The sequence below is a fragment of the Lathamus discolor genome, chromosome 12 (assembly GCF_037157495.1).
Source record: "Lathamus discolor isolate bLatDis1 chromosome 12, bLatDis1.hap1, whole genome shotgun sequence".
Lineage (NCBI taxonomy): Eukaryota > Metazoa > Chordata > Aves > Psittaciformes > Psittacidae > Lathamus > Lathamus discolor.
Window position 1 is genome coordinate 1,838,248 of NC_088895.1, and position 13,345 is coordinate 1,851,592.

Genomic DNA, 13,345 nt, shown 5'->3' on the forward strand with positions numbered 1-13,345 from the left:
TGGGAGATTGCGGGGGGCAGTTGCAGTGGCTGGGGGCTCGACTGCTTTACATGCCAGCTCGTCTTCCTTTTCTGCATCCCTAAATGCGGATGGCTCAGGCAGGGATCTATAGGGATCATCACACAAAAGCTGTAGGAAGCTTCTGGGGCAGGGGGCTGTTCACAGTAGGAGCTCCCTGGGATTTCTACCTGCACATCTTGGTTGGCTATGTCTTTTCTGTTAAAGGTCTTAGTGAGGATGTCCTATTGTAAAGAATTTGGGTTTGCATCAGTGATTTCTTCCTCCCTCTGTTCCTTTCTCGCTTGTAATACCCAGAATATTTCCTGAAGGATGCTCCACACCCCGTTACATACTCTCCTGTTTTAACGCGTGCATGTGTTTGCAAACAAACTCCCAGCACAAAGTCTCCTCTTACGCAGACCTGGGGTCTGAGGGGCTGTTTCTCTGATCAGACACCTGCACTGCGAGAAGCGTTACATTCCCTCAGTAGCAAAGGCGAGTGGCAAGTCCTCGTGCCCTTTGAATCCTGCTTATTCCCTCTGTCAGTGCAATGATCGTGAGCGAGTACTGGAGAGGCCATCTTAGGCAGAGGGGTTTGGGCTGAATCCTCACTTGCGGTTAATGTTGTGTGCCTACTGATGGGGAGGGGTTGGTCCTCCCCCAGGGACGTTTTACCCCTCTCAGCTTTTGCTTTCCACCCCCTGCTTTGCTCGTGTATTTTGTCTTTTCCATTTCAGTAGCGTATCTGTACAAAGGCTTAGGAAATCTGCCAGATTGCCTAAATCAGTGCCTGAAAACAACTATATATAGTAACTGATAAGTCACATGAGCTCGGCTCGCATAGATTAGCATCTACCTCTCCTGAGTAATGAGAATATTGTTTGATACTTGTTGATACCATCAATTTTTACTAAAGAAATACAATCCCGACAGGAGGGGACCGGTTTTGAAAGGAGGTTCCAAATGAAGCTAAAATGCCTTCGCTGTGCTCACGCTGTTCTGATTGTATCGTGTGCATTAAATCAGATCTATATATGTGATCTGATCTCTTGTGCGTAGCCAAAAATAACTGTATTGTGTCCTGAAGAGGGAAGGATCTGTCAGCCCTTTTCTGGCTGAAGCCAGATGTAACACGTTCGTTCCAAGGGGATTGGGCTGTGTGTGATACCTGACCCAATGTGTTGCCACCCTCCACGGCAGCTGTAAAGCAAGTGGAATGAAGTGTCGATGTGATGCCAAGTGAGTGCTTGGGATCTGGCTGTGAGCACGAGAAACACACAGTCTGGAAAGCCCATATGTTAGCAGTATGTTGGTGCTATATGCAGAGTGTGGAAGCCTGCAAGTACTCTGTGTGTATATACAAAACCGGAGGTATTTATGCTAAGGCAACTCCTTATGCTTGACGAGATCTTGCAACGCCCTTCAAGGACAGGCTTCTCCTAATCCTATTTTGCAGAGTCTCAAGCCTGTGTTTTCAGACATACTGAAAAGATGCAGCTCTTCCTTGCCTTGATAGTCATGAAAGCTCAGTCTCTTGAGAGCAGGACCCATCCTTCACAATGAATGCATCCTTGGAGATACCAGTGGCATGTTGTGGTCAGTGACTCCAGTCCCACTGGAGCGCAGGGGGACTGTGGTCCTGGTGTGCCAGCCTGCCCCACTGCTGCCTCTCCCCGGAATACCATTATTGAGGAGCAGCATCATAGCAAGCCAAAATCATTTCCTTTGGCATGGGCAAAACCTCTGTTTCCAAGAGGGGCTGGGGCTGCTGCAGGCAAAGGCAGCATCACCAGCATAGGATTGTCCCATGGGAGAAGGGGAAAAAAACCAATGAGCATCAGGGCCTGTTTCTATTCCTCTCTCTCATGCACTCATGGAACCCCAGCCTGGTTTGGGTTGGAGGGGACCTTAAAGCTCCTCCAGCCCCAACCCCTGCCACGGGCAGGGACCCCTTCCACTGGAGCAGCTTGCTCCAAGCCCCTGTGTCCAACCTGGCCTTGAGCACTGCCAGGGATGGGGCAGCCACAGCTTCTCTGGGCACCCTGTGCCAGCGCCTCGGCACAATTCAATTTTCAAGGAAAGAGTTAGAAAGGAAACAGAAAATTCCACCTCCCCGTCTCTCACAGTCCTGCCCGAATTAGAGCCAGAGCCCTTCCTAGGACACAGAATGGGTCCCAGGAGGCATCCGGAGACCTTTGCTGCTGCTGGTGGTACTATGGCAACAAGTGCTAATGCAAAACCCTAAGAAAAGTGCAGACAGAAACTCGGGAGCGAATTATCTTCCTTTCTGCCTTGCAGTCACCAAGGATGCGGGTGCACAGAGGGTGCCAGCTCTGCTCTGCCTCCGTGTACCCAGTTCATCAGCAGGGACTCCCACCTCGAGTCCTCCTGCCCCATTTGGTGTTGAAGAAGGGGGACAGAGAGAATCCCTTTGCCTTTGTCGTTGGCAGGCTTTCGCAGGGAGCTGCTGGCTCGTGCCGCCAGACTGAGGAACCCAGGCTTGTGCCGTAAGGAGCCCGATGTTTTCCTGGGGTTTTAAATAGTGACATGAGTCACTCCATCAGAAGAAGTTGGTGACAATCAGGTTTATTGCTATTTACTGTCCTAATTGGGCTGCATCTCCCACTGCTTGATAGAGGAGGCAAATTTGATGCTATTCTAGAAGGATTTTGGGGAGTCAGCAGTAAAGGAGGGGACGAGAACATGAGCTGCTGTGACGAGCCGGGAGCTGAATTCCTGGACTGACTCTGAGCCGAGAGCTCTGTCGCTGACTCTATTGATGCCGGCTGGCGGCTCCGGAGCTATTGCAGCTCCAGCCAACCTGCTGTGATTTCTGAATCCCCTTTTCCTTGTTCTTTCCTAAATGGAACCACAATCCCCCTCTCGTGCTGCGGTTGGATTCTGAGACCATCCATCAAGTGGCATTTTCTCATTTATTTCCTATCTACCTATCCTGTCATTTAGGACAAAGTGGTGTGGTGTTAACACGGGTCCCATTTGTCAAACTGGAGTCGCTGGTGTAATTCCAGTCCTCTTGGCAAATTGATGGTGGTGAAATTTATGTTTTACAGATGGGCTGAGCCCTAATAAGAGCATCAGTTTTAGATGGGGTAAGCGGCAGAATTGACGGGTTTATCTAAACTCTGTTTCAGCCACACACCACAGGCACCAAGAAACAGTAGAAGAGAAATGGCAGGCGTGTGACTGAAATCTGCTCAGCCTTGAACTCCAAATTAAAACAAAGCCTTGTTCCTGTCATCTGGGGAAAAAATAAGGGGATTTTGTCAACACAGTTGTCTTGGCAACATTAAAGTGATTGCCCGAGGTCTGCTTGGAGAGGTACAGTTTGTATCGGATGGGCTGAAGGGAGGAGGGATGAGGGACTTCATTAAATTACAGCAAAGTTTTGGTGCAGTTCTGCCTCCTGTAGCGTTGATGCTCCATGGTAAGGAGCGTGCAGGATGCTGGTCTGAATAGAGAATAGAGTATTGCAGCTGGAAGGGACCTAGAATGATCCAACTGCTCACAAGGTGTGCCAGTAGCTGGTCCTGCCGGCAGGAGCAGGCTTTCCTGGCTGTTTAACTCCCTGGAGTGAGACAGCTGGGATGAATTCAAAAGCAAGAATAAGGAGCTGGATAAATGTGCACGGTGTGGGGCTTTAGGGCAGCTCCAGCCCTAAGATGTGGCCATGAGCAACCATGGATTGCTTTGCTTTCCAGAAAGCAACCCCAAGATTAGAGGCAAATGAACCCTCTCAGGGAATGGACATGGATTTATCTATACTGGAAAGCACGTAGTTACATTATTAACTGTTCTTTTACCAGTTTTAGGTGTGTTTTCAATGCAAACATCTGTGCCTTTCTGATGTGAGGGAGGTGAGGGGGTTTCCAGGACTGAGACCTCAACCATTCATCATCCCTTTGGCAGCATCCTTCTCGAGCCAGCTGCTTCCCGTGGCTGTATGAAGTGGTCCAGCAGCGACGCAGCATCCCTGGACACTGAGCACTAGCACCAGGATGTTGCACAGATGGCGAAGTGCCTCTCTAACTCACTCCTAGGTGTAAATCAGGTTTATTGGGGGTGAACAGACCACTGTGGCCTGGGTGAAACAGCCGCTTCCCAGCGTGGCGCACCAGGGATGGGAAGGCAGAAGTGGAATGCGTGGTTTGGCTGTGAAGGAAAAAGGGCTTGCTCCTTCCTGGGAGGATTTTGGTCAGGTTGGTGGGAGGTGGATAACTAGAGAGAGCTGCAGGAGCATTGTCTATATAATGTCAGGATTAAAAGGCCATGTACGCAGATACATCGTGGCATCGGTCTGAGCCGAGCGGGACCTGAGCACAGAACTGCTGGCACGGGCGAGCTGGCTGCCAGTGAATCACTTTAATGCTCCATTTTCGGCTGCACAAACACACAGGTTTACAGTAACTGTGCATATGTTGCATCCCATCACTCCTCATCAGATCCGCTGGTGCTCCATGGGTCGTAAAAATTAAACGGGCATAAATCCATCAGCCCTGGGGTTCTTCCTTGAGCGCTGTAAATCCCACCAAAACTAATTAAATAGGACAATGGTGTCCATTTAAAGTTGGCACATAGAAATATAAGCCATTACCACAGCGAAGACAAGGCTCAAAATCGATTTGTGAGGGCAAGGGCAACCCAAGTGCCCACGCTGAGGGCTGCTCCTGGGTACATCCTAACTCACCATCACTCGCAGCCCCTGGCTGGGAGAGTTAAGAGATTGTGTTAAGCTCCTAAGATTGATTTCTCCTCCGCTTTGCTTCCTAAATCAAATCAGACAATTAACATATGTGCTGGAGTTTGTTGCTTGAAATGTTATCTGGCGACTCTAAAAGCTTCTTGTTATTGCTTTTCATAGAGCTTGTATGTTAAGCAAATGCCTTCGTCACCGCCATAGGGGAGCCTGTTCTGCTGCTCTTCCCTGCACTGATGGAAGCCTCCAAGCAGGCGCTGTCAGCGTGGATTGGTGTTGAGATCGGGGTTAACGCTTGTCTGGGGTGCTACAAGTTTGCAGCTCTATAGGGTTTGTTGCTGTTCTGTGATTTGAGTTGGGTTTATGCTTTGGAAAGGGGAAGGAAACTGAGGCAGGAAGTGGGATGGCAATGACCGTGTGTGTTTATCAGCGAGGAGCTGAACCTGGCTTTGCCCGTGGTTTTGGCCACCTCCTGTGTCTTTCAGGGGTGAAATAAGTGCTTCCAGCCGAGCAGCCCTGTGAAACCCTGCTCACCACACTGCCCTCATCGGTTTTGAGGGCTTAGAACTGACATCTCCAGTAGCCTCACGTGCACGACCTGGCAAATGTGCTACTGCTCTTGGGTTCATAAATCAGACTCTTAATGATGCTCGTAGGGAGAACTGAGCTCATCAGAGCTGAGCAGAGTTCATCCGTGCTGTGAACGGCCCCCATCTCCCTGTCACTGGATCTTTCAGCTTCCATCTGGGAATGGACCTGCCAGCATCCTAGGACACACTGGGAGCTGGGCATGGGGAAGCTCTGACCCATGCTGGGTGTGTGGGGAAAGCTTCCTTGTGCTTCCAGGTGACTCCTGAGCTTCTCCCTCTCCCCCCCCATCTTCAGTCTGAGTTTGTGCAAGATTTTGTAGCTGGAAAATGGTTGGACACAATGATCCGAACGTTATTTTCCAACCTAAATGATTCTAAGAAAATGCTTGTCCAGCTCTTCCCCAAAGGAACAGAAGGGTCGGGAGCTTACAGACAGGTTGTCCTCCATCTCCTTGCCTGCCCTCTGCTTTCTGGAGTTTTTCTGACCTTCCTTACTCTGGAAGGCAGCTGAGAAAAAGGAAGGAACAAGTCACCCTCTTTTCTATAGGGACGTGCTGGTCACGTCCATCTCAAAGAAAGCCCTCTGAGTGCTTGGGTACCACCTGGAATCTACTCGTTTCTTCTCTACCCTCTTGTAAGGCAGGTTTTGGGGATGGGGAATGATGTGCACCAGCTGTAATTCTGTTCCCTGGGATCCTGCAGGCTGGAGCTGCATATAGGTAACAGATTATAAGCTTTGCTGTAAGGCTTTGGAGAGAGGAACTGGAAATTGGCCTGGCAGGAGAAGAGTGAGGGACTGTAAATACTTCGGGGTTTCTCAGCTATTTGGGGTAGATGAGGGTTATCATTGCCCCCCTTCCCTGCAAGCACTGCAGTAAGGAGTTGGGACAAGCTGAAAGGCATCATCTCCTCCAGCTGCTGAGCATCTGCCCACAGGAGCTGCTGGGGATGCCTGGTGGTGACAGGGGCTTGCGGTGGGCAGTCAATCAGGTAGCCCGGACCCCTTCGATATGGGCATGATGTGAGCACAGACTTCACCCACTGCGAGACGTTCGTAGCTGGTGACTAATCCAGAGCTAATAACAGGGCTGTCCCCTTGAAGGAAGTTGACAGTACTGCACTCGCATGGTACTTACACTGCTTTCAAAGCCTGCTTCATCCTTCTGGTGTCAGCTAATGCATTAGAAATGAGTCCTGCTCTTGGTAGACCTGCTCAGACGTCAGGGTGATGGTGACCTGGTTTGTAATGGGGACCAGAGGAGGGGCTGGGGGTTACAGGGCATGTGCTGATGGGCTGCCAGGAGAAGGGAGAGGAAGAGACAGAGCTTGGTAGGGAGAAGGTCTGTCATGTCCCGTGGTTGGGCACTGGTACCGAAGAGCTTGCAAAAGAGAGAGAAGGCTTGGCTGGGATCCTGTTGCGTCCAGTGCTGCCGGTGAAAGCAGGCTCTGCCTGGGGAAGGGATGGAAAAGAAGGCGAAGAGGGACAGGACCTTCCCCATAGAAGCAGATCTCTTCTTCCCTCCATCCTCCCCGGATATGTGACCTTCCCTGCCCAGACGACCTGAGGACCCGGAGATGTCCTGCTCTGCTGCCCCAAGCCCTGTGAGGTGGCACAAGCCATCACTGCGGGCAGAGGTCCTGCTCCAGCCACCTCTGCCCAGGGCCACTGGTGGGAAGTCACTGGGCAATTAGGGCTTATGTCACCCGGGTTAATTGGCCCTTGAAGCGGTGACTCCCCACTGACCTACTCGGGTGACATTTACCCTTCGCACGTTGCTGCTGCAGGGATGAGTAATGGCAGGAGAAGGGCAATAGGGGTTAAATCCATCAGCCTGGGTTATCGCCCTCTAATTGCTCTCCTCTTTACCCACCTGTAGAAAGCCGGTCTGGGGTCAGCAGCCTTCATCACATGAGGATTAAAATGCTCAAGTGGGTTAATGCCAGGGCTGCAGTCACTGCCCTGCTCCTCACATCCCTGTCTTCCCATCTGGGAGCTGAAGGGAGCGCCTGGAAGAGGAGAGCTCGGTGTCTAAAAGTTCAAATGCTGCCCTGAATGTGCTGTATCCAGGCGACAGGAGAGCGTTTGATTTGGCACCCCAGTGCCTCCAGCCTGCAGATCTCGTGCCCTCTGTTCTCTCCCCAAAATTCAGATTTAAAAAGGAAAAGAAGGCATCTGCCTCTCAGCGCACTGCTAAATGTCAGGGCACGGTCCCAGGGAGACACGTTCTCCAGAGCATCTAAGGAGCAGGAGGGGAGTGCAGAGAATGGGGTCTCAGAGCTGAAGTTAGGGAATGCGAGCATCGGCGTGGAGGAACCAGGGTCTCATCAGGAGTCAATGAGACGTGGCTCCTCAAGCCACACATGGGTGGTAGAAAGTCATGCCCCGATGCACGAGGCTCCCCCGAGAGCTGGGTAAACTCCCCGCGTGTTCTCCTCTAGGTGGTTTTCCATCAGCTAAAGCACTTTGACTGGGAGCTGCTCAGAGCTGGATGGCAGGGCTGGGCCCCGGGGAGTGCGAGCTTTGCCTCCTGTGTCCCTGTGCCAGGCTTGAAATACGGGGAGAGGAGGAGCTGAGCCAGGCTGAGGCTGTGCTCCCTGTAGCCAGGCTTAAAAGCCCTCGCTGTTCTAAGTGCTTTGCTGTAACTCAGGGTAAGGGGAGCTGAATGTCTTCTACTGCCTTGGTTTGCTTGTGGCTGCTACTAGAAAGAGTAAAACCCTCTTAGTGTGACAGCACCTATGGAACGGGTTTCATCCTGGGTAGGGATGCACATCCCCTGTCTGCCCACCCCGATCCACCTCAACCATCAGGTGTTGGATACTCTGGAAAACACATGGAGAGGAGATCCCCGGCCGGCACCGGCGCCGCGCTCCATGCAGCTCTACCCATTTGCCAGGCTGGCACCCCATGGTCAGAGCAGGGAGGGTCCGAGCCTGGCTCCCCGCTCCCCGGGCTCCCCCCCGCACTTCCCCATCCCCTGCCGAGCAGATGGTGCTGCTTTTGGCAGGGAGGGGTGGAGGAAACAAAGCCCAGAGCAATGGGGAGCTGCAGCCTGGCTCCGGCGCGCAGCCTGAGGGGTGGCATGTGTGGGGCCGGGCTGATGTACGGGGGTGTCTGTGGCGCGCCGAGCCCCGTGCTGCGCCGGCACTTACGCCTGCCCTGTCTCACTTCTCTTTCTCCTTTGTTGTTTGCTTCTCTTTTCCTTTCCAGCTGAAGAGGCTCGCGCACTGCTTGCAGGGATGTCGGTGAAGTGAGCGGGCTGCATCCCCTCCTCTGCCCAGCGCAGGACCAGAGGCTGACTGGAAGCTGGCATGTTGTCCCCTCCAGCCCCTGCGATGCCCAGCCCTGCTCCCAGCCTTGCTTTCCACCGGTGATACACCCTGCTTTCCCCGGGCTGCATTACAGAGACAGGCAGCAGTGAGTATGCTGAAGAAAACCAGCCTGCAGCCAAAGCCCAGAGGAGTTCTGCTGTGAGGCCGGTTGCTCAAAAGCCAAAGAGTTGTCCCTTCCCCACCTCGGTGTGGACAAGCATCACAGACAGTGAATTCCTCTGTGCTCAGCGGGTGCCAAGGTCCTGGTCTGCAGGCTCGAAAAAGAGGGGCTGCCATGGAAGAGAATGTGTTCAGCGTGCAGCAGATACAGCCCAACGTCATCTCGGTGAGGCTCTTCAAGCGCAAGGTGGGCGGCCTCGGCTTCTTGGTGAAGGAGCGCGTCAGCAAGCCACCCGTCATCATCTCCGACCTGATCCGGGGAGGGGCTGCAGAGCAGAGTGGCCTCATCCAGGCTGGGGACATCATTTTAGCCGTCAACAGCAAACCGCTGGTGGACGTGAGCTATGAGACCGCGCTGGAGACGCTGAGAAGCATCGCCTCCGAGACCTACGTGGTCCTCATCCTGCGGGGCCCCGAGGGCTTCACCACTCACCTGGAGACCACTTTTGCAGGCGACGGGACACCAAAAACCATCCGCGTCACCAGACCCCTCTGCCCGGCTCCGAAGGCAGTTGACTTGTCCAACCCAAGCCTGCACAGCAAAGAGCAGCCGCTGCCAGCAGCCGACCGCACCATGGGCTCCCTGTGGACAAGGGAGATCGGGCAGGAGGTGGAGCCGATGGTCCACGTTAACGGCGTCGTTACCGGTGGCAAAGGGCAGGGCAGTGGAAAGGGGAAGGCGGGTGCTTGTGGCTACCCTTGCCTCAATGGTGGCGTGGAAGACAATGAACTTCTCAAGGAAATCGAGCCTGTCCTGGATCTCCTGAAGAGCAGCAGTAAGGACAGCGATGGAGATGCACCCTCCAAGGTAGAGACAAGAGATATAGAAGTCCAGGTAGACTGGTAGGTCCCTAAATAACTTTTTTACCTTTGGTGGAATGCGGCGGTTTTGGCTACCCAGCGCGGCTGGTTTGGGTGTTGGTGAGCAGCTCTCCACAAACGGCTGCTGTCTGACACAGCAGGTGGAGATGGAGAGGAAGGGATGGAGAAAAAGGGGAAAAGAGTTGATGGATGAGGAGAAAAAGTAATGGAAGATTTGGAATAGGTGGTGGGAGAAAGGGAGAAAGATGCAAGCGTAGGAAATCAGGGAGACAGCAAGAGTTGTGTCTCATGGAAAGCTGGGCTGTGTGATGTGGTGGATCACCGGCTGGACTGGGATTTGTTCCATGTTCTTGATCTCATTTGTTTTAAGTCGAAGCAAAATCCCGTGCCTCAGTTTCCCCACCTGCCAAATAAGACTCATGGTGTCGTCTGTCCTTGCTGTGCTGCGTTAGAGCTCTCCAGTTGAAATCTGCTATTGATTAGCTGCCAGAGAGGGAGACGGAAGGTCAGACTGGCAGGGTACGATGCTTCCCAAGAGAAATGAGTTTCAAAACCTTCTGTGCTTTTGGCACAGGATCTTGCTTGGGGCAGGGAGAGGGGAGCCCTGGTCCAGCTCCAGCTGAAGCCAAGGGGACCCCAGTGCAAGGGCAGTGGGACCTGCCTCGGGTGCTCTGTTTTCGGGGAAGGAGGGAGATGCTTCCCATCAAGAGCTCAGGAACAGCCATCTCTTGTTGACACCCAGCAGCGGAGCTGCCTGTTCATCCCCTCCGCTCTTTCTAGATCAAGCTATTTATTTCTATGCACGTATAGCATGTATCACAAGGGTGGGGACGTGTGCTTGCCCCATAGCTTCTTGGGGAGGGTGAAGTCCCATTGTGCGGGTGGAACTGCTTCGTTTTCCATATGTATGTCTGCAAGGGGCCATGTGCGCAGTGGTGTCCCCCTGATCTTCCTCAGCACTATGCAGACCATCGCTGCGGAGCCGAAGCAGCTCCCTGTGGCCCTTCATGCTTTGCAGAAGCTGCTGTTAGTGCCTATTTCTATTTCTTGGTGGCAGCTCTCTTGCCTGCTGGCTGTTTGTTAGCAATGATAGGTTGCCTTCTCCTGTTGCCTTTCCCCAAGTCCCTGAACACATTTCGGCAGTGTCAAGCGCTGCGGCAGGCTGTGGCTGCCCTCGCTTATTCAGTGGCTGTGAACGGTTCACCAAAGCTGGTATCTCGGTTCAGCAACAGAGGGATTTGTAATTCCCAGTTCCCCTCCTGCACCTGCTTCCTTTGGGAGAGGAAAAGGTTGCATTCATCCATTCTATCAGATACAACAAGAGGGGAAAGGCAGAGCTGGGGCGGAGCAGGACCCCTGTGGTGCACGGCTCGGTGCCAGAGCCCAGGCTGAGCTCCCGATCGCTCCCGTCGCAAACCAACACCCACGCTGTGTGTTTTCCATCTTCATTCCTGCTTTCCCAAATGATGCATTATCCCTTGCGGAGGACACGGCTGCTCAAAGCCCGTTGGGGTGGTCACACTGAGTCAGAGGGAAAACAAATCTGCTCAGCTCGGAGCCGGCAGCGGGTGGCAGACGGCTGGGAAGAGCAATGGGACAGGGTATGCTGGGGACATCCTTCCCTGCCATCCCTTATCAAGTCTTCTACTTTTGGCTGTTCCAGAAGCTGCTGGGTTTGGTCTCTGCTGTGCAATAGGAGGTAATTTAACCCCTCAGCCCAGCTCTCTCTTTGGAAGGCTGAGGGTTACCTACTCGGGCTGCACATCCTTTAATCCAGTATCAATCCATCCCGGGGGGGACCTGGTTTTAGCAAACAAAGGATTGGAGCCTTGACAGGGCTGTGCTTGACTACAGGTCCAAAGAATGTGCAGGGGGGCTTAAAACTCCCCTCTCTGCCTCTGTTTTTGCTTAGGCTGCTGTAGGGGGGGGGGTCACAGCCCAACAAATCCCGCAGGGGACACAGTCCCAAGCACTGATACCAGGTACAGCCTCACCATTCAAACTGTATCCCCATTATCCCCATCCCACCAGCTGCAGGTCTCTGAGGGAATTCTGCTCCAGCTGGGAGAGGGAGGAAAATTGTGTGTTTTTTCCTTTGAGGAGTCGCTTTTACTCAGAGATTCAACCCAAACACTTTGAATTCACTTAAACTGAAGGATGTGAAACCAGGAAGAATATCAGCAAAGTGGGTACTCCACCAAGGCTGCACTCATTCTCTTTTTCAACACCATTTAAAGAAGTATCTGTATCATCTATACCTTGGGACCAAAAATCCACTTTTCAGTCAAAACCAGTCTTCTGCATAATGGAAAGCTGCAGCCTGTCCGTTGCGGTAGGACTCTATGAATGAGGAGACCTGGGCTTGAGGAGAGAGATGGGGAAGGAGATTTACTGCAGGGAAAACTTGTTGAGAGCCGCTCTGCCAGGTAAAGGGCATTTTCCAGCCACCTCTCCTCCCACTGCTGCGCCGTGCTGGAGGTGATTCATCTCCTTGGCTTGGTCTCAGGCAGAGCCGGGGCATCCTGAAGGTCTTCTGCAGTGAAAGTTGTCTTGGTCCATAGGAGTGCAGGAAGGTCAGGGAGCAATGGGGAGTGGATAACTGGGGGGACTGTTGCTTGATGCCAAAGAGATGTCCAAAAGAATAAGCGAGCCTTGTCAGATTGATGCAGCTCTCATGCCGTAGGCTCTGACTTCTGCAGGTTGGGGGGGAGCAAGCAGGGCTGGCATTAATCAAAACAAGAACAGAGCTCTCCCAGGACACCAGGAGGGTGTAAAACCTTGAGCTTGACACCTACAGCCTGGACCACTTGACCACTGATCCAGATGGAGATACTGGTCTCGGTACCAGTCCTGTTCTATCTCTCTCTTTGCCTTGGTGCTGAGCTTCGCAGCCTGCAGCACTTTGTCAGAGTGAGTCCGGCTTGCAGAGCTGTGACAGCTTTCCTAGGGCAGAAAGGAATGGTGCATGCCCGAGGGTTTCACGTGGAGCCGAACACTTCTTCAAGGTGGGCTTTGTCAGATGTGGTTCTAACTACACCTGATGCTTCAGGCTTCCAACCCGTGTCTCTAATGTTAATTCCAAGGAAAACTGGAAACTGTGAAGTTTGCACTGGGGGGAAAAGTCAGTTTGTCTCCATCCGCTGCACCCATGCTCTGCATGTCCCTGCAATGACCTGGCTTTTGCTCCAGCTGTAAGGTGCCCTGGATCCATGGTGTGCGCCCGCGGGATGGGCTGTGACCACGGCTCCATGTCTGCTCCTTGGCTCAAGCCATTTGCAATGAAGTCAATCACAGCACAGAGCATGGAAGTGGGGTGCAAGGTATGATGAGAGCTGGCATTCATGCCATGAGGCTCACCGTGGGCTAGAAAACAAAAATAGACTTTGATTCACTCACTGCCAGCTAAGCCAGGTCTGTTTTCCCTCCGTGCTCTAGGGAGATTGTCATGTCCCATCTTCCCTCCCTCTCTCCCCTCCGCTCAGTTGCCAGTATTTATTTTCCTTCTCAGGTCTATTCCATGACATGAACAGCATGATGGAAACATGGCAGTTCTGGTCCAAAAAGCAGCACCAGCAGCCCTGAGAGGGAGCAGTGTGCGGAGAGCAGGAATCCTCTTTATGAAGGTTTCGGGCTCCATCCTGCACTGGAACAAACCCCATAATTTTGCAGTTCTCGAAGAGAAAAATTCTCTTCCTCCCACCTCCTTCGCTGCCGCCAAAATCTCTTTGTG

The 13,345-nt window shown here is 52.8% G+C and overlaps 1 protein-coding gene across 2 annotated transcripts in view; it reads left to right on the forward strand.

Annotated features, from left to right (window-relative positions):
* The window catches only part of NOS1 (nitric oxide synthase 1), a 76,324-nt gene that overhangs the window by 19,659 nt on the left and 43,320 nt on the right, over positions 1 to 13,345 (forward strand). For both annotated transcript variants that reach the window (XM_065693009.1, XM_065693010.1), the window contains exon 2: positions 8,513 to 9,636. In XM_065693009.1, the coding sequence (XP_065549081.1) occupies positions 8,909 to 9,636 (728 nt within the window). In that variant the 5' untranslated portion in view covers positions 8,513 to 8,908. The remainder of the gene's footprint in view (positions 1 to 8,512; positions 9,637 to 13,345) is intronic.